At 47.0% G+C, this 20,544-nt stretch overlaps 2 protein-coding genes across 7 annotated transcripts in view; one reads left to right on the forward strand and one right to left on the reverse strand.

Moving 5' to 3' along the window:
• Nucleotides 1-10,253: 10,253 nt before the first annotated feature.
• DEGS1 (delta 4-desaturase, sphingolipid 1) lies at nucleotides 10,254-19,636 on the reverse strand. The gene is made up of 3 exons (XM_048843298.2): nucleotides 19,479-19,636; nucleotides 16,040-16,782; nucleotides 10,254-13,094 (listed from the first exon to the last, which is right to left on the reverse strand). Exons 1-3 carry the CDS (start codon nucleotides 19,558-19,560, stop codon nucleotides 12,948-12,950), a joined length of 972 nt encoding a protein of 323 aa, XP_048699255.1. The 5' UTR covers nucleotides 19,561-19,636; the 3' UTR covers nucleotides 10,254-12,947.
• A 77-nt stretch (nucleotides 19,637-19,713) lies between these two features.
• The window catches only part of LOC125633676 (uncharacterized), a 51,498-nt gene continuing 50,667 nt past the window's right edge, over nucleotides 19,714-20,544 (forward strand). For 4 of the 6 annotated variants that reach the window (XR_012667752.1, XR_007355684.2, XR_007355682.2 and 1 more), the window contains exon 1: nucleotides 19,910-20,542. Coding sequence is in view for 1 of the 6 variants with exons in the window: in XM_075127060.1 (XP_074983161.1) it covers nucleotides 20,261-20,542 (282 nt within the window). In the remaining 5 variants the exon portion in view is untranslated. The other 2 variants (XR_007355685.2, XR_007355683.2) reach the window with 1 other exon arrangement.

The raw sequence follows: 20,544 nt of genomic DNA on the forward strand, positions 1-20,544 counted from the left end.
CTGGGGGGAGCCGGGGCGAGGGGGGGGTGTGCTGGGCTATGAAAGGGCGGAGAGGATCTGTGTGTGTTGGGGCACTAGCGAGTGGGGGTTCTGTGGGGGGTGCTGGGCAGTTGTGGTGGGGCTGTGGGCGGGGTGGTGTGCAGGGCGCTGTGCATTTGTGGGTGGGTCTGTGGCGGTGCTAGGAATAGTGGGTCTGGGAGGCCTCTGGCCATAGGGAGTCAGAGGGGTGTTGGGGGGGGGCCTGTGTGGAGTGGCATGGGCCCACCCCCAAAGGGAAGGGGTATGCTGGCAGCACAGGGCCGGGCAGGCCACTGTGCGTCTGGCAACTGCTGGTGTGTAAATAGTGCCCTTGCATCGGATGGAGCAGGGCCACCCCTGCCATGCCATGCCCCATTGCCTCTGGCTGGCCCCTTGATCCGGGGCCTGACCTCCCCGCACCATGCTCCATTGCTTCCACGGAGCCCACAAAAGGTTAATCCGGCCCTGCCTGCACCCCAACACTCTGCCCCAACCCGAGGGAACAGGGGTCTCTCTCTGTATGCTGCTCCTGCCTGCAAGCACCGCCCCTGCAGCTCCCATTGGCCAGAGGGGGCAGTGCGCAGAGCCATGTGCCCCCCCCCAGGGGCCACTGAAGCGCGTTGGCCCCTTCCATGGGCGGTGTGGGGCCGGGGTAGGCAGGGAGCGTGCCTTAGCTTCGCTGCGCCCACCGCTGACTGGGAGCTGCCAGAGGTAAGTGATGTCTGGCGGTAGGCTGCACCCCAGCCCTGAGCCCCCTCCCAGAGCCAGCACCACATACCCCCTCCTGCACACCAACCCCCTTCCCCAGCAGGGGAATCTCACCCCCCTCCTGCACCCCAAGACTCTGCCCCATCCTGGAACGCCCTCCTGCACCCCAAGCCCCACCCTGAGCCCCCTCCCAGAGCCAGCAACCCAACCCCCCTCCTGAACCCCAAGCCCCAGCCCTGAGCCCCCTCCCAGAGCCAGCGCCCTGCCCCCCCCCTGCAACCCAACACTCTGCCCCAGCCCGGCGCCCCCTCCTGGAGCCTGCACCCTGACCCCCCCCTCCTGCACCCCAACACTGCCCCAGCCTGGAGCCCCCTCCCAGAGCCAGCACCCCATACCCTCTTCTGCACCCTAAATTGCCTCCTGCACCCCTGCCCCAGCCCTGACCCCCCTCCTGCACCCCAACACTCTGCCCCAGCCCAGAGCCCCCTCCCACACTGCGAATCCCTTGGCCCCAGCCCAGAGCCTGCACCCCATCCTGAAACCCAACCCCCTACCCCAGTGAAAGTGAGTGCCTTTTTCAGGTCCCCCAGAAATGTAAGCTGAAGCTAAAAGTATCAAGAGTAACAATAATTTGATTAGGTTGATACCAAAAGGCCATACAGCAGTACCATAGACTCCATACCACAGGCAGCTTAAAACTGACTCTTGGGTGGTATTGAAGTACAGTATGGGTATTTTGTTCTCTGGGAGTATCAGAGGACCTACGACAGGCTTTGAGCCACTTTTATTTAAAGTGGAAAGAGGAGATTTGTTCCTTTCTTTTACTGGGGCCCTGGAACGGTGACCCACGTCTTTTGCTCCTTAGAGGAGCAGTGCTGCATCGTACCCCTTTCAGCTGCAGAGGAAGACTCTGCAGCAGGAGCAGTTCTAGCTGTTTTGCTGACTAGCATGGAAAACTTTTTTGGAGCTCCCACTCCAGCAACTGCAAAGCAAAAACAACCAGTATGCATCAGACCACCCTGCTCACCCACCCCTAGAACTGGCCCTGCTTAACAGGAGCAGCCAAGAAATGTTTTGATGAGGATTCATAGAACTAGAAGGGATCTCAAGAGATCATCTAGTCCAGTCCCCTGCACTCAAAGCAGGACTAAGTATTATATAGACCATCCCTGACAGGTGTTTGTCTAACCTGCTCTTAAAAATCTCCAGTGATGGAGATTCCACAACCTCCCTAGGCAATTAATTCCAGTGCTTAACCACTCTGACCGTTAGGAAGTTTTTCCTAATGTCCAACCTAAACCTCCCTTGCTGCAATTTAAGCCAATTGTTTCTTTCCTATCCTCAGAGGTTAAGAAGAATAATCCCCCCCCCTTCTTCTTGTAACAACCTTTTACATACTTGAAAACTATTATCATGTCCCCTCAGTTCTCTCTTCTCCAGACTAAACAAACACAATTTTTTTCAATCTTCCCTCATAGGTTGTGTTTTCTAGACCTTTAATCATTTTTGTTGCTCTTCTCTGGACTTTCTCCGATTTGTCCACATCTTTCCAGAAATGTGGCACTCAGAACTGAAGACAATACTCCAGTTGAGGGCTAATCAGCACAAAGTACAGCGGAAGAATTACTTCTCATGTCTTGCTTACAACACTCCTGCTAAAACATCCCATAATGATGTTTGCTTTTTTTTCAACAGCATTACACTGTTGACTCATATTTAGCTTGTGATCCACTATGACCCCAGATCCCTTTCCGTGGTGCTCCTTCCTACGCAGTCATTTCCCATTCTGTATGCGTGCAATTGATTATTCCTTCCTAAGTGGAGTACTTTGCATTTGTCCTTTCTGAATTTCATCCTATTTACTTCAGATCATTTCTCCAGTTTCTCCAGATCGTTTTGAATTTTACAAAATTCACTTGCAACCCCTCCCAGCTTGGTATCGTCATACTATATTGCTATTCCCAGAAGACTGTGGCGGGCGCCAGACACCCCGCCGCCGAACTGCTGCCACCGAAAAGCAGCAGCAGCAAGAAGTGTCGCTGCCGAAATGCCGCCGAGAAACGGCAACGCTTCTCAGTAGCATTTTGGCAGCGGGGTGTCGTGCGGGCGCACAAAAATGCTCCAGCGGATGCCATGGCGCCCGTGGGCACCGCATTGGGGACCCCTGCTCTATGCCATTATCTAAATCATTGATGAAGTTATTGAACAGAACCAGACCCAGAACCGATACCTCTGGGAACCCACTCGTTATGCCCTTCCAGCATGACTGTGAACCACTGATAACTACTCTCTGGGAACGATTTTCCAACCAGTTATGCATCCACCTTATAGTAGCTCCATCTAGATTGTATTTCCCTAGTTTATGAGGTCATGCGAGAGAGTATCAAAAGCCTTACTAAAGTCAAGATATACCAATCTACCACTTCCCCCCTATCCACAAGGCTTGTTACTCTATCAAAGAAAGCTATCAGGTTGGTTTGACACAATTTGTTCTTGACAAATCCATGCTGGCTGTTGTTTATCACCTTATTATCTTCTAGGTGTTTGCAAATTGATTGCTTAATTATTTGCTCCATTATCTTTCAGGGTACAGAAGTTAAGCTGACTGGTCTGTAATTTCCTGGGTTGTCCTTATTTCCTTTTTATAGATGGGCACTATATTTGCTCTTTTCCAGTCTTCTGGAATGTCTCCCGTCTTCCATGACTTTTCAAAGATAATGGCTAATGGTTCAGATATCTCCTCAGTCAGCTCCTTGAGTATTCTAGGATGCATTTCATCAGGCCCTGGTAATCTGAAGACATCTAACTTGTCTAAGTAATTTTGGACTTGTTCTTTTCCTATTTTAGCCTCTGATCCTACCTCATTTTCACTGGCATTCACTATGTTAGACGTCCTGTTGCAACCAACCTTCTTGGTGAAAATAAAAAAAAAGAAGAAAAGGAGTACTTGTGGCACCTTAGAGACTAACCAATTTATTTGAGCATGAGCTTTCGTGAGCTACAGCTCACTTCATCGGATGCATACCGTGGAAACTGCATAAGGCATTATATACACACAGAGACCATGAAACAATACCTCCTCCCACCCCATTGTCCTGCTGGTAATAGCTTATCTAAAGTGATCATCAAGTTGGGCCATTTCCAGCACAAATCCAGGTTTTCTCACCCTCCGCCCCCTCACACACAAACTCACTCTCCTGCTGGTAATAACCCATCCAAAGTGACCACTCTCTTCACAATGTGTATGATAATCAAGGTGGGCCATTTCCTGCACAAATCCAGGTTCTCTCACCCCCTCAACCCCTCCAAAAACCACACACACAAACTCACTCTCCTGCTGGTAATAGCTTATCCAAAGTGACCACTCTCCCTACAATGTGCATGGTAATCAAGGTGGGCCATTTCCAGCACAAATCCAGGCTTTCTCACCCCCCTCCCCCCCGGGAACACACACACACACAAACTCACTCTCCTGCTGGCAATAGCTCATCCAAACTCACCCTCCAAGTTTAAATCCAAGTTTAACCAGAAAATCTGGGGGGGGGGGGGAAGGGTAGGAAAAAACAAGAGGAAATAGGCTACCTTGCATAATGACTTAGCCACTCCCAGTCTCTATTTAAGCTTAAATTAATAGTATCCAATTTGCAAATGAATTCCAATTCAGCAGTTTCTCGCTGGAGTCTGGATTTGAAGTTTTTTTGTTGTAAGATAGCAACCTTCATGTCTGTGATTGAGTGACCAGAGAGATTGAAGTGTTCTCCGACTGGTTTATGAATGTTATAATTCTTGACATCTGATTTGTGTCCATTTATTCTTTTATGTAGAGACTGTCCAGTTTGACCAATGTAAATGGCAGCGGGGCATTGCTGGCACATGATGGCATATATCACATTGGTGGATGTGCAGGTGAACGAGCCTCTGATAGTGTGGCTGATGTTATTAGGCCCTGTGATGGTGTCCACTGAATAGATATGTGGGCACAGTTGGCAACGGGCTTTGTTGCAAGGACAGGTTCCTGGGTTAGTGGTTCTGTTGTGTGGTATGTGGTTGTTGGTGAGTATTTGCTTCAGGTTGCGGGGCTGTCTGTAGGCAAGGACTGGCCTGTCTCCCAAGATTTGTGAGAGTGTTGGGTCATCCTTCAGGACAGGTTGTAGATCCTTAATAATGCGTTGGAGGGGTTTTAGTTGGGGGCTGAAGGTGACGGCTAGTGGCATTCTATTATTTTCTTTGTTAGGCCTGTCCTGTAGTAGGTGACTTCTGGGAACACTTCTGGCTCTATCAATCTGTTTCTTCACTTCCGCAGGTGGGTATTGTAGTTGTAAGAAAGCTTGACAGAGATCTTGTAGGTGTTTGTCTCTGTCTGAGGGGTTGGAGCAAATGCGGTTGTATTGCAGAGCTTGGCTGTAGACGATGGATCGTGTGGTGTGGTCAGGGTGAAAGCTGGAGGCATGTAGGTAGGAATAGCGGTCAGTAGGTTTCCGGTATAGAGTGGTGTTTATGTGACCATTGTTTATTAGCACTGTAGTGTCCAGGAAGTGGATCTCTTGTGTGGACTGGACCAGGCTGAGGTTGATGGTGGGATGGAAATTGTTGAAATCATCGTGGAATTCCTCAAGGGCTTCTTTTCCATGGGTCCAGATGACGAAGATGTCATCAATATAGCACAAGTAGAGTAGGGGCTTTAGGGGACGAGAGCTGAGGAAGTGTTGTTCTAAATCAGCCATAAAAATGTTGGCATACTGTGGGGCCATGCGGGTACCCATAGCAGTGCCGCTGATCTGAAGGTATACATTGTCCCCAAATGTAAAATAGTTATGGGTAAGGACAAAGTCACAAAGTTCAGCCACCAGGTTAGCCGTGACATTATCGGGGATAGTGTTCTTGACGGCTTGTAGTCCATCTTTGTGTGGAATGTTGGTGTAGAGGGCTTCTACATCCATAGTGGCCAGGATGGTGTTATCAGGAAGATCACCGATGGATTGAAGTTTCCTCAGGAAGTCAGTGGTGTCTCGAAGGTAGCTGGGAGTGCTGGTAGCGTAGGGCCTGAGGAGGGAGTCTACATAGCCAGACAATCCTGCTGTCAGGGTGCCAATGCCTGAGATGATGGGGCGCCCAGGATTTCCAGGTTTATGGATCTTGACTTCAAATCCAGACTCCAGCGAGAAACTGCTGAATTGGAATTCATTTGCAAATTGGATACTATTAATTTAGGATTAAATAGAGACTGGGAGTGGCTAAGTCATTATGCAAGGTAGCCTATTTCTCCTTGTTTTTTCCTACCCCCCCCCCGACGTTCTGGTTAAACTTGGATTTAAACTTGGAGAGTGGTCAGTTTGGATGAGCTATTGCCAGCAGGAGAGTGAGTTTGTGTGTGTATGGGGGTGGGGGGGTGAGAAAACCTGGATTTGTGCTGGAAATGGCCCACCTTGATGATCACTTTAGATAAGCTATTACCAGCAGGACAGTGGGGTGGGAGGAGGTATTGTTTCATGGTCTCTGTGTGTATATAATGTCTTCTGCAGTTTCCACGGTATGCATCCGATGAAGTGAGCTGTAGCTCACGAAAGCTCATGCTCAAATAAATTGGTTAGTCTAAGGTGCCACAAGTACTCCTTTTCTTTTTGCCAATACAGATTAACACGGCTGGTACTGAAACCTGTCAAAAAAAAGAAGTCATTAAGACCTCTGCCATTTCCACATTTTCTGTTATTGTCTTTCCCCCCCTCATTGAGTAATGGGCCTACTCTGTCCTTGGTCTTCCTCTTGCTTCTAATTTATTTGTAGACTGTTTTCTTGTTTCCTTTTATGTTCCTAGCTAGTTTGATCTCATTTTGTGCCTTGGCTTTTCTAATTTTCTCCAGACATACTTGTGTTGTTTGTTTATATTCATCCTTTGTAATTTGACCAAGTTTCCACTTTTTGTAGGACTCTTTTTTGAGTTTTAGATCATTGAAGATCTCCTGGTTTAGCCAGAGTGGTCTCTTGCCATACTTCCTATATTTCCTGTGCAGTGGGATAGTTTGCTCTTGTGCCCTGAAGTTTATCAAAGAACCAGTACTTGCTGGGCCATTTTTAGAGGACTGCTTGAAGCCAGAAAGGTCTTGTTTGCCCAGGTCTGAGTAAGGTCTCACTGATTTATCGTAAAGAAAAAGTTTTAAGAGCTTTCCTCACTAAAGTTTGTTTAGAAAACAAACAATATTGCTCAGTGACATGCCCTTTATCAACACACAACAAACATTTTGAATACCCATTACTGAGGGGGTTAAACTACCTTAATATGATGAACAATTGTTACATTTGGGTGATTTTTGGTCACCCAGAAAGCTCAACACCTGCTAAACAAATAACTGGAAAAGAGTTCACCTGAACTGAAACTAACTAAGAGGATGGAGATCATATATATATATATATATATATATATATATATATATATATATAAAGGACCACAGGTTCTGAACACAGGGTTACTTCTCTTTGTTCCATTTCTTAGCCATGGGTGGGGAAAAATAGAACTGAGTTGGTTGGCCTTGCTCTACCCTTTATGCCCTCAGTAGGAGGTGAACAAGGACACTCAAGGCAAAGGTATGGTCCCACTGGATAGTGCTGGCCAAAAGATTCTGATCTTGAGTGCATGAGGTATATGCACATGCAGAGTGGAAGACATGTAGATAAGCACTTGGAGAAGGAAAAAGTAGTGGATGCAAGGCAGTATTTTGCATTTGCAGAGGGCCCCATCTTGCTAGAGCCTTTTACCTTTATTTTAGCAGTGATATAATTTGTAATTGGGGGCTGGAAGCTGACAGCCAAACATCAGATAGTTTCTACATAAAAGTAGGGCATCTGGGTTGAGAGCAACGGTCAAAGTGCTCTGACATTTTAAAAGTCTATGCAGAGAAATTCAAGTCCTCAATTGTTTTGGCCTTACATGTATATAGGAACCTGCATGAGGCTAGTCAGTGCATGTGGGCTAACTCCCCTCAGTACCTTCTCTACTACAGAGTCATTGACAAGAATTCTGACGTAGTGGGGAGGAGGGGGGTTATGGAGAACCCATAGGGGAGACATCTCGAAGAACAATTGTTACTGCACAAGGTGAGTAACGTCTTCTTCGAGTAGTGTCCTATGGGTGCTCCACTGTAGGTGACTCCTGAGCAGTACCCCCTCTGGAGGGCCGGGACTTCTGGGTCAGGTCAGTTACAGATGACTGTGCCATGGGGCCGAAGATGGCATCGGAGGCGGAGTCTGTAGTGATTGCATAGTGTTTTGTGAAAGCGTGGACTGATGCACAGCACGCCACTCTAGAGCTCTACGATAGGGATATTCTTAAAGAAGGTGACTGGTAAGATTGACCTTGTGGAGTGCGTATGAATAGCATGTGGAGGGGGTCACACTGCGAACTTGGTAGCAATGTTCGATACAGTTCGAGATCCACTTGGACAGTCTTTGGGCTGATATTGTTGAGACCTTGGAGCTTTACGCCATGGAGAGGAAAAGCTTAGGGGACTTCCTAAAGGCCTTTGTCCTGTCCAGGTAGAAGGCCAGGGTTCTCCTGACATCTTAAGTATGTAGTATAGCATCCCTATCGTCTGGATGAGGCTGGGGGTAGAAGTTTGGAAGGTGAATCGACTTGACTAGTGTGAAACAGGGAGCTTATCTAAGGGCACATCTTCACTAGCAACATTAAAGTGCTACACGTGGCTGTGTAGTCATGGCACCAGCGCTGGGAGACAGCTCTCCCAGTGGTATAAAAAAACCCACCAGGTTAGCAAACAGGTAGCCATGGGTTCAAAGGGGTGGGCCTCGTCAGTCCTTTCAGTACAAGGATCAGGTCCCATGTGGGGGTAGGAAGTTGAGATTGATGGAAGAGGTTTACTATACCCTTGAGGAACCTTTTTGTAGTTGGGTGCAACAGCACTGAGTAACCCTCTTCAGGTTGGTGAAAGGCTGTAATAGCCACTAGGTAGATCCTCAGAGAGCTTAGAGGAAGTCTGAACCATTTTGGGTTAGAGCATAGTCTAGGACAGTGGTCCCCAAACTGTGACGTGCACCCCCTCCCCACGGGAGGAATGCCTGGAGGGGCACAGTAGGGCCTGGGCCAGCAACACCCCCCCTCCCAGACCTACTCTGCCCCTAGTCCCACCCTAGCTATGGCCCTGACCCAGCTGCCGGCCCCTTCTCCAGTGGGTGCAGACATATTCCATTACTGGTAAGGGGGTGCATGAGTAAAAGTTTGGGCATGACTGGTCTAGGATGTGTGGAAGAGTCATGGATGCTGGGGAGATTTGTTGGGATGTGCACCAATTCTGAAATCTTAGACCATTTCTGCAGGTATGTATGTTGTGTCAAGGACTTTCTACTGTGTGATAGATCCTCTTGTACCTTTCTTGAACAGGAGCTTTCTAGGTCTTGGAACCAAGCAGGAGCTATGCCTTGAGGCAGAAAATCCCCAGGTGAGATGTAGGGTACGTCCTTCGTTCTGCTGAGCTGTCACTGATGGTACCGACACAGGCTTGCATACCCGGAGCAGCTTTTTAGAGGAGTGCTTACTCCTGTCTGTTAGTGCTGAGTCAGTGCCTGTGCCCATCGGGTCGATGGGCCTGCCAGCAATACCTGTTGCTGGTGGTCTCTGGGAGCCATGGGTGCCAGACTGAGATGGCCTTGGTGTCAGTGATATTGAGCAAGATGGTGATAACTTATGACTATCTCGGTGCTCCCTATGGCAGCTTCCTGCTTAGATCATTTGTGAAAAGGGTTTGTAGTCTGCTTTTTTGACCCAAAGCCCTTAAAATGCAGAAGGTTGTAGGGAGGACTCGCATAGACCAGCCAACTAGGGTCAGAGAGCTGCCTTGATGAAGATAATCTTCTGGCAGAGCTCTGTCTTTGCGGGATCCTGGCCCGAGTTGTTGGCAAAGACCACACTTTTGTTGTATGTGGCTGTCCCCGAGGCAACAAGTGGACTGAGTGTACTTATCTGTGATGAGGATAGCCTCTTTACAGGCATACCGTCTTGGGGAAAAGGTGGGAAGAAAAATGAAGTCATTCCTTTTTTTTAAAGGATAAAATAAAAAAATGGGGGGGAACCCCTAGAACTATAACTAGGAGACTAACTATAGGTATGTAGATTAAAACAATAGTCTTAATGAACTGCTAATGGCTCCATCTTTAGCCAAGGGCAGTTGAGAAGGAACTGAGATGCATTAGCCCACATGTGCGGACTAGCCTCGTGGTGCAGCACGAGGAGAGACAGCATATTTGTGGTCCCAACAGATACTGCTCCTAAAGTCCTCTGATGAGCAGCACAGGGATGCAAGCACACCTACAGTGGAGTGAGTAGGCATAGGGACACTACTCAAAGCAGCAGAGGATAGGTTTTATCAAGTAGTAGGAAGGTTTTAATGAAGATGGTCCATCCCCCATTCAGGCACTGGAGAGCCTTCTCAGCACAGAAGAGTTTAGATAATGTCCCTCACAAACACACCCTGAAAACTTGCTAAAAAAGTAACAGCAACCAGGAAGACATTGAACAATACATTAGCTAATAATTTTACTTAAAAAAATCATTTTAACATTTTATCTGACAATTTCACTGCCCAAACACACAAATGTTAGTCTTCCAGATGCCCATCTGCTTCCAAAAGTTAATTAAAAGCAAGCTGATCCTTTACTTTTCAAGCTGCTTCATATTTCTGCCCTTTATAAAAGTTTTTGGGGAGGTTAAGCTAGATTTAAGGTTTAGATATAAAACATTACATTTGAATCCAACGAAAGTTAGTTTACTAGCAAGGCATCCAGCACAAAAGTCACTTTTCCAGTGTTATCCAAAAGCATTTATTTATAGGTTTACCTTTAAGTACTGAACTTAGCTGACTATACTGCTGTAAAGAAAGCATAGTTAGGAAAAAAAAGTGATTGCAGTTATATGGTACACTAAGCCAGCTATTTTGTCATAGGCCCCCAATAAGTTAATTTGTTGTAAGTACCTAAACTTTTGTAGGGAGGCTGTAAATTTAAGCCACTAATATTTATGAATTAACCAAATTCAGACAGGCCTAAATTTTTAAAAGTGACTCAAGTTGGGCACCCATAATCACAAGGTCACTATTCAAAAAATAAGCATCTACTCCTATAGCAATCAGACCCTTTTAAAGTGGCTTGAGAAGGGCAAAAGAATGGAAACACAGGCCAAAATGGTTTTTCAGCCTCTGTTGTAAAGACCACCACTTAATGGAGGCAATTGATGACAGACATGCAAGTTTGGGACTGCTGTTTTGGGTCAGATTTTTAAAGGTGCAACTAGGCACTTTTGAAAAAGCCCTCTTGGTGCCTTTAGAAATCTGGCCCTATAAACAATCACTCTAAAATGGCAGAAGGGGCATCAGCATAATTTTCTGTTTTTATATCAATTATTCTTCACAGAACATATCTAAGGTATCTGCATTTTTTTTAAAGAGAGATGGCAGTGAAAAGGAGAGAGGCAGGATTAGAAGATGCAGAAATTTACAGAGCCCACTTCCTGTTCTCCAGACATATTTCTAAGTAGATACTAACCTACAATATATGGGAAAGGTTTTTGTATTAATGCAGTTTAGTTTTTAATTCTTTATTTTATCATCATTAAATGTGCACAAATGAGGGATAGCTCAGTGGTTTGTGCATTGACCTGCTAAACCCAGGGTTGTGAGTTCAATCCTTGAGGGGGTCATGTAGGGATCAGGGCAAAAATTGAGGATTGGTCCTGCTTTGAGCAGGGGGTTGGACTAGATGACCTCCTGAGGTCCCTTACAACCTTGATATTCTATGAAAAACTGGTTACAATAGCTATATTTCCCTGTTCAGGAGGCACCTAGTCATCTGTATACCTCAGGTGATATTTTTCCTAATTATCTGAAGTAATTACATTTTCTAGATGGAATAAGTATGTCATAAAATCTGTCAATTATAAGGGCAGCCCTAAGGGTGGGATCTATGAAGAGACTCAGGCATTGCAATGCAGAGCATCAGAGCAGCTAATGTCAGATGCCTGAACAATCTCAGGAACACCAATTGCCAAAGCTGAATTAGGCCTGCAGGCTGCCTACCCAATGAATGGGGAAGAGAGGCATCTTAGAATAGGATCCACAGAAACAAGTACACTAGGCAGGGAGCACCTACACTAACCAATGGGAAATGCTAATGACATAAGGATCCCTCTTTGGAAGGGGTAGGGTTAAGTCCAGGCTACCTGATTTTAGCAATCCACGACTGGGTCCCAGCTAGCTAGAGGCAGCTTGGGAATTTAATTTTTTTTTTTATGGTAAGTGGGGGCAGCACCATCATTGGCAGTGTCTCTACTTGTGAGGTAACTCCCTTTTCTTCATGTGTCAGTATAATGCCTGCATCTGTAATTTTCACTCCACACATTTGATGAAGTGGGTTCTAGCCCACAAAAGCTTCTGCCCAAACAAATCTGTTAGTCTTTAAGATGCCACGGGCCTTCCTGTTGTTTTTGTGGATACAGACTAACCCAGCTACCCCCTGGTACTCAGCCTCCTGAATTAGTTTTCAATACTAGTGGTAGTACAGTTGTCATTACTGATAAAACCTGGATCTGCCACTGCTTTAGTTCAGCAGTGAATGAGCCAACAAGGCAGATTCACTCACTGACTAACTGCGGTTTAGATGGTTATTTTCTCCCCTACTGCCCACCCCCAAGAAGTTGAGACAGAAATAAGTTGAAATCACATTTAATGAAACAAGACTTAAGTTAATGTTAGCTTAGAATTAAGCTTATCAAGTATGAACTTTAATACCATAATTGACTAAGTTATGAGCATGGAATGGGCAGCATAGGACAAGCTAGAAGTGTAAATATTTTGAAGTATCTTTTATAGGTCTAGACAAGCCAGAAACAGGTGTTTGAGTACAAGATTTGTTAGCAGCTGTGAAATACATATTCTAAAACAAACTTATACTATTTTACACATAGATTGAGCATATTAAATCATGTGTTTTGTATATTAGTTACACTAATGACTGTTAGAATGTTTAGGCTAATGTCTAATTAGAATGGTAGTCTAATTAGTCTGAAGAGGTCTGTTTTAGGATACACTAATGCATTCTTGTAGATGTCTGAAATTTAATAATTCAGGATACAAATAAGCTTCTTTAGCAAGAATTCCTTGTACCAGCTACTTGAAAATATCCCAGATCTTGCTTTGCAGAGTCTTTTGGTTGGCAGAAGTTTAATCCTGTTTCACATCACCCTTTAATTTCCTTTTCATGCGTGAGTAAGGGCTGATTGAGTCATCCATCACAAAGTCATAAAGCACTTTTATCCAGGAGTTATATTGTGGAAGATGATCATAGTATTCAGCTGCTATTTTCTTCACCTAAGAGGAAAAAATTAAGGTTTATTCATATTTAAGCTCAAGACTTCTTCCCCTCCAGTGTTTCTGCCAGTATTTCTAGAAGCAGAAGAGAGTCTTCGAACAACTGGGAGTGCTAAGAAATTTACTTTTAGCAGCATTAGCTGATTATAAATTTAGACCTTATAGGTTGTCAGTTTCAAATTTAAAATGAAATGGATTTTTAATAAACCTGTGGGGGTTTTTTTAGTAAATTGTATTCACCCAATGTAGAGCTATCAAAGTTTTAACACGCATTGTTGGGAGAAGGCAAAGCTGTTTTAATGCCCAAGCCAGCTGCTTGCTTAATATCTGATTACAGGCAAAGCCTTTTTAGGTACTCCTAAACTAACAGAGGTGGGATCTACATGGGATATTCAGCCCATCATGGTTCTTTCTTTGTCCAGAGTGTTACTCTTCCCCCTCCCCCCAAAGAAGTGCCACTGGTCTGCTTTTGTTCATCTGAATGAGGCTACGGCTACACTACAGAGCTTACAGTGGCACAGCTGCACCACTGCTAGTACAGACAGTAAGCAGATGGGAGAGAGAGGTCTCCCATCAACTTAATCACTCCAGCTCCCACGAGCAGCAGTAGCATCAGCAGGAGACAGTGCTGTCCACACTGGTGTTAGGTTGGTGTAACTTAAGTCATTCAGGAAGGTGGTAGCGTGTGAACTAGAATTGAGTGGTGTAACACTTGGTATATAAAAAACAAACGTTCACGCAACAGTGGTCCAAGGAGTTTATACACAGAAGGGGCTTAAAAGCAAGGGGACCAAAGTATTGAAGCCGACTGGGTTCTGAATTGGAAACAATCAAGCAGTTGGCACAGAGCTGAAATGGGGATGTGGGTAGGGAAGAGAGGAGAGAAAAAGCCTGAAAATTTGGGTCTGAGATTGAGACAACTGGTCTGGCATGAGCATTTGAAGCCCCTGATTATAATCAGTCAGGGCAGATATAGTGGTGCAGTAACAGCTGATGAACTACTCTGAAATGGAAGACTAATAGTCAGGGCAACCTGTGACACTTATTGACCAAGTACCTTTTCCCGGTACTTATCAATACAGTACAGCAAGCAGCCTAGGAACTTCAGATGCATCTGAGACTATCAGTGCTTTCTGGGCACTGAATTTAGAACGTTGATACACAGATCTTCTAACTAGTCTTCTCAGAGTAGAAATCCATTAAGATGCCATCATTAATGATTCCACAGGGAGAGGCAGAATAAATATTCCCAGTTCAAAACCTGCAGAAAGGTCAGTTGTTCCCCCACAGTGTGGTTTGCATTAAGTATTCCAAAGGGCATTAATGTTATGCAACTTTACTACTTGCTATTTTTTGAACTGCAACAACCTTTAGGAATGTTAAATTCTGAAGAAATTATGTGACATGATTGAAGACAGACTTATGTATAATGGTTACTTGAAGGATTTCTCAGATTCCATTGTAGGACATAGGAATAGGAATTAAAGGAATAGGCATAGGAATTAAGACATAGGAATTAAGTCTTAAAATTGCTAAACAGCTGCATCTCCACATGTGGAGGTAGTAATGTTGACAAAAAACCAATACTGTCTCCATTGCAGCTTCATCAGAGGAAACTATACCAGTTGGGAACTAGTGAAAAAACTCAGTTGAGATGTGGCCAGAGTACTGCATTTGTGGCAGTACAGGTGCAGTTAAATTGGCATGCAGATATAAAAAAAGCTTTACTTAATGTTTGTGGTAGGATGATCCATCAAGAATTTCAGAACTCCCCCAATGTTAGTCTGAGGGTAAACATTTAGTTTTTGCTTGTTAACATGAAGCTGTTAATCAGTTTGCTAAAAATAGTCAAGAGAAGCATCCCTATGTAAGCAGAAGGGATCAGGCTAGCTATGCAAGCTTTTATTTAAGAGAAATGCTCAAACTAAAATGCAGTCTTTTTTTAAAGAATGTAGTTTCACTGTTTCCTCCCATTTTTGTTTTATAGTGAGTGTTTTTCTACTGCTGTGTGGGAAAGAGAAACCAAAAGGTGAGAAACTGAATTATTACAAAAAACCAAGTATGCAAGGTGCTATCAAGTACTACCCAGTAAATAGAAAAACAGATTGCAAGGCTGGATGGGGGGGGGGGGGGGGGAAGGACAATTAGAAGTAACACTTAAGATTGCTATAACAGAATTATTTCACATAATGTAGTTTTAAGTCTCTAGTGGATACTTAAGGTACTGCTACTTTAAGTGTCCTACTTCAACCAAAAATTTAACTAAAACAGGGGCAGGCAAACTACAGCCCAGATCAGGCCTGCTAGCTGTTTTAATCCAGCCCTCAAGCTCCCACTGGGGAGCGGGGTCTCAGGCTTGCCCCCCTCCAGCCAGGGAGCAGGGTCGGTGGCTTTGTGCAGCTCCTGGAAGCAGTGGCATGGCCCCCCCCTCTGGCTCCTATTCATAAGGGTAGCCAGGGGGCTCTGCTCTGCACACTGCCCTACCCCTGCAGCTCCCATTGTCTGGGAACTGTGGCCAATGGGAGCTGCAGGGGCAGTGCCAGCAGACAGGGCAAGGCACAAAGCTCTGAATCCTAGGTGGAGATGTGGCCAGGCAAAAGGGAAATGTGCCCCAACCCCCTGCCCTAATCCCCCCTCCTGCTCTCTGAACCCCTCAGTCCCAGCCCAGAGCCCCTTCCTGTACCCCCTGCTGGAGCCCTCACCCCCCCCTTCCCCAGCCCAGAGCCCCCTCCTGCACCCTGAACTCCTCATTTCTGGCCCAGGCCCAGAGCCAGCAATCCCCGCCCCTCAACCGCAATTTTGTGAGCATTCATGGTCCGCCAGACAATTTCTATACCCAGATGTGGCCCTCGGGCCAAAAAGTTTGCCAACCCCTAAACTAAAACAAGCACTGAAGTAAGCTTCAGTTTACCATTAGCTTTATATATTCTTGAAAGTGTACTTACCAATGGAAGGTTCTTGCCAGGAATATTGGGAAAGTCATGGTGTTCATTGTGGTAGCCAACATTAAAAGTGAGCAAATTAAGTGGCCCATAATAGGAGTAAGTCTCATGTCCCTTTAAGAACATATAATGTTCAGCTATGAAGTGTCCTGAAATTGGGTGCAATCCCAGTCCAAGTATTGATCCTGCAAGCATGTAGAAGGCTGATTTAATTCCCAAGTAGTAGTATATTACAACATCAAAAGAGAGCTGAGCCAACAAGTTGATGATTTCCAATCGAGAAATTGGTTTGGGATTAATGCAGAGAGGTCGAATAGCATAGAAAAAGGGCTGAAGAACAATCCATATGAACTTCCTAAAACGAGTACAGAAAAACCAGCCTTCAAAGTCAGTAGGAATGTCCACATCAATTCCATCACCTCCTAGATAGCGATGATGATCCATGTGGTATCTCTTGAAAGATATAGAGTATGGGAGGCCAAGAGGGAGATTGGCAAATATTCCAAACCACCGATTCCACATAGCTCTGCAGTTGCCAAAGGCACTATTGTGAGAGATCTCATGAATAGCCAGAGTCATTGAGTGACTGATGCAGCTGCCAAAAACGTACGCCCAGAACATAACCCATTTCCAGTCCAAGTCTTTAACTAGATAAAATGCAATCAACTGCCCAAGAACCATCAGTACAACCACCCAGATCAAGTTGTAGTCTGGCTTCATTAAAGCTTTTATTTCTGGATGTTTAGCTGTTATGGGGAGAAGATAAACAGTTACATGCAAAGAAAAATGTCACAAGTACTCTTTAGTAGAGCCAAAGTTCTCTCAGCCACACAAACAGCTTACTAGTACACCTCTCTTCCCCCCCAAAATGGATTCCATTCATTAAGGAATAAGTCCACTCAACTCAAATCTTCCTACATTTTTGGAAATTCAATTACATTAGTAGTTTGCATGTACATGTTGGGAATTGTTTAAATGCTGTAGGCATGTGTATCCCTGAAATATTGAGCAAGATCAAAGAGTGCTGCTGTAGTTTAGTGGTACTTGGTGTTATTTTCATCTAAAAACCCAAAGCCTCTTAATACTTAGCATGCAATTCCACTGTTTGTTACAGAGTTAAAAGTAATCCTACACCTGAGGCACATATTACACCCTTTTTAGGGATGAGAAAATTAAAGATAAGCAACTTCAGACTCAACTTGGGCAGACATGTAAAGATTCCTATTTATGAACTGTCATTTTTACTTCAGTAATTAAGCTTCTGAAAGTACTGTTAGTTGCATTAATATGCCTTTAAGACCAAGAGTGTACAAGCAGCATTTGTTACACAACCCACCAAAGATTTATAGTCCTTGCTAGAGTTGTATACATCACAGCTGCCAGATAATTATATTTCAGGCTCTATACCAGCTTTTACCATAGGTACAGCCAGGGAAGATGGCTTGGGAAGCTGTAGCAAAACAAGGCAGACAACCCAAATTGCAAAAGGCCCTAACCTTAAGTGGTCATGGACAAGGAGACAGCATGGTCGAAAACTTGATACAACTTCCTGAGGCTTAGTATTACCTTCCCAGAACAGACAACCTCAGCTAATAAAACTGCTCTTCCTCCACATCCCACTCTTGGGATGACTTGGTTGTGCAGAGGTGCAAGCTACACTTAAATTTAGGCAAATCTGGACCACTGTCATTATAAAGCTAGTCGCAAACTAGTCAGAGTACTGACTATTTTGTACACTTCAGGGTGTTAATGCTCACTTTAGGGTTTAAAAAGTAACCTCTGCATTTGGTATAGTAGTGTTTCCCAGCCTCAAGAAAATGAAATTAAAGTGAAACCAATCCCCACCCATCAGTTAGAGGCAGAACCACCATAATTTATATGTAGTGTTTCTTTTTAGCAATTTGAGTTCTATGTAGATGGCCAAAAAAATCACACACACTAACAAGTAATGTTTCTGTAATATTCCCTAGTGCACTTTAATGTAGCACTGCTTCAACGACCACTACATTCACACAGGAAGGAACCTTTAATGCACACCAGCAGGGTCCGCATGGACAAACTAATGCACAGCACACTAGTGCACTTTAGAAATCACACCCCAGTTGTCTGCATTACTGCTATGTAGACAAGCACTCGGATACAAGGGCTCATTGCCAGTGTTAACTGAAAAAACACCCCAATTTAAAAAAAAGGGAAGTGTTCATCCGGTCACAACTGATCAGAAGTCCTATTTAAGTCTCCTGTGGACTTCTCCCTAAGTAGTTCTTCATGTCCGCCCCTCTACTTCAGGGGTGGGGCAAGGTCTGCTTTTTGCAAACACCGTAGTGTAGTCACCATTTCCCTTCCCACCACCCTACAAGCACTGTCAGTTTCGTATATAACTGACCACATCCATCACTGTACTACACAGCCCAACAGTACACATCATGAAAATGCGGCCTGCTTCACGATTTCCATCTCAAACAGTTGTTCTGCCAGCAAGATCAAAATACAAAACTCTTCTTAGAGCTTTTCCTCCTCCTCTCCTTCAGGTGTGTATAAGTGTACCATTTCCCAGGCCATCAGTTTTAAGAAATATTCCGGAGACGTTACCGGAAGCCAACCCACCCGTCCTCCCTCCAGCTCGTTACCTAGAAAGAGGCTAACGACCGCACCGAGTGCACTTGAGAGGGGCATGACAATTTGAGGAGTGTCTGACCACAGGACAATCCCCTCCCCCAAATCAGCTGAGCGGAAGACAGCCCAAAGTGACTCCGAGGGCGAGGAGCCTCCCCGTGCGCGTGCAGAGCCGCTGGCCAGGAGGGCGGATCTGCAGGGTTGACTCCGGCCTCTGGACAGTCCAGAAACGCCTCATTCCGGGGCTCTGCTCGCGGGCCGCCGAGCGAGGCGTCTCGCCCCCCCTCTCAGCAGGGCTGGGGGGGAGAGAGAAGTCCTGGCGGTAACCGCGCTGCCCGCCCCCACCCCAGGCCGGCCGGAGGGAGGAGCGGTGTCTAGCGGTCACGGATGGGGTGGGCCCTTCGAGGCGCCTGAAGAGCTCGGCCTCCGAGCCTGGCTCAAGGGGCCGACCCGTTTGTCACCCGCCTGCCCCCCTTCCTCGGCAGCCATTTTACCAGGCTCGCCACCCCCGAAACGGGCCCTCTCGGCGCTGGGGACACCCACGAGGCCTCCACACACGCCACCTGCCCTCGACTGGGCCGCTCCGTCCCGCAGGCAGCACCCCTCCCGTGCGCGCAGGGCGACAAGCGGGTCCGGCTGCCAGCGGATACGGCGAGCCTGGAGGCGACCGGCTCCCTGTGGGGAGGCATCAGGCCCTTCCCCCCCGCCGCCGAAACGGGTAGAGCCCAGGGCACCTCCGGCTCTGACAGCGAGCCGGCTGCGGGGAGACGCGCCGCCAGCAGGACGCCCCGGCGCTGAGGGGAAGCTGCCTGGGCCCCTCGCTCACCTAGGATCGCTTTGCGGCGATCGGCGTGGGGCTGGTCCGTATAAACCCACTCGAAGTCCTCCCGAGCTACCGCGTTCCCCATCGCTGCCGCGCCGCGCCGCGCCCGCCCGGACGCCTCCTTGGCTGACTCGACTGGCACGCGGACGGAGCTTGGCGGCGGCGCCGCTCCCCCTTTATATAGCGAGAAGGTGTCTCGCCGGCTACGCCCCCACTGCTGCTGATTGGCCGGGGGCTGATGGCCTCACCCCCACCCCTAGCTCAACCCGTTTTTACTGACCCCCCCCCCTTTGTGCTCTACGAATATTTACAAAGATTTTAAAGGATTAAATAACGGTGTTTGCAGATAATATTCGGGGCCCCACGGGGCGGGGCAAGAAGTGACGTAGGCGGCGGCGGGAGCCTAGTGAAGGAGGACCGTTAGGTAGTTGGCGGGGGCGGGGGTGGCCGCGCGCGAGCGTTGCCCGCCCCGGGGGAGGCCGGGTCTGTCAGCATGTCACCCTCCTCGGGTAGGGGGCGGGGGGCAGAGGGGAGCCCCCGCATCGCCCCTCCCCCAGACACCGCTCCCTCGTGCCGCCCCCCCAATACTACGTCCTAGCCTCCCCCGGCTGCTGGCTGCTTCCCTATCCACCGCCTTGCCAAGCCCCGCTTCTGCGGGCCCGGCGTGTCCTCCTCGCCGCGTGTCTGGGGTGGGAAATAATGGGGGTCATACAGAGCCGCGGGCGCGGGGGCTGCAGAGAGTCCCTGAAACAGAGGATGGCCATGGGGCAGGGGAGGTTGGAGGGATGCAAGAAGCCCCCCCAGTGTGTGCGAAACGCTTGGCCTGCGTCAGCAGCAAAGCACCCGCCTATCCTGGCCGGTCAGGGGCTGATTTCCCAGCCTCTGAAATGGTGCTAACACGCTTTGCGGGGCTGGGGGATCCATATGTGCACACACGATGCTGTGCAGGCATGACGTGTTGCTGTGATACTCATGTATATCTGTGTGCACGGCCGGTTAGCTTGAGGTGTATGACACCAAGGTTGCCTCTAACCAAACTCTCCCTGCAGGGAAAGCGCTGGCTCCAGGT

This window comes from Caretta caretta, chromosome 3, assembly GCF_965140235.1.
Source record: "Caretta caretta isolate rCarCar2 chromosome 3, rCarCar1.hap1, whole genome shotgun sequence".
In the NCBI taxonomy this organism is placed as follows: domain Eukaryota; kingdom Metazoa; phylum Chordata; order Testudines; family Cheloniidae; genus Caretta; species Caretta caretta.

Excerpts from the sequence above, each read along its gene's own strand:
- DEGS1 (XM_048843298.2), bottom strand. The coding sequence starts at position 19,560 with ATGGGGAACGCGGTAGCTCGGGAGGACTTCGAGTGGGTTTATACGGAC. Across the intron at positions 16,783-19,478 it reads TCGCCGCAAAGCGATCCTAG|CTAAACATCCAGAAATAAAA; the intron begins GTGAGCGAGGGG and ends TCCCCATAACAG. Across the intron at positions 13,095-16,039 it reads CTGGCAAGAACCTTCCATTG|GTGAAGAAAATAGCAGCTGA; the intron begins GTAAGTACACTT and ends TTTTCCTCTTAG.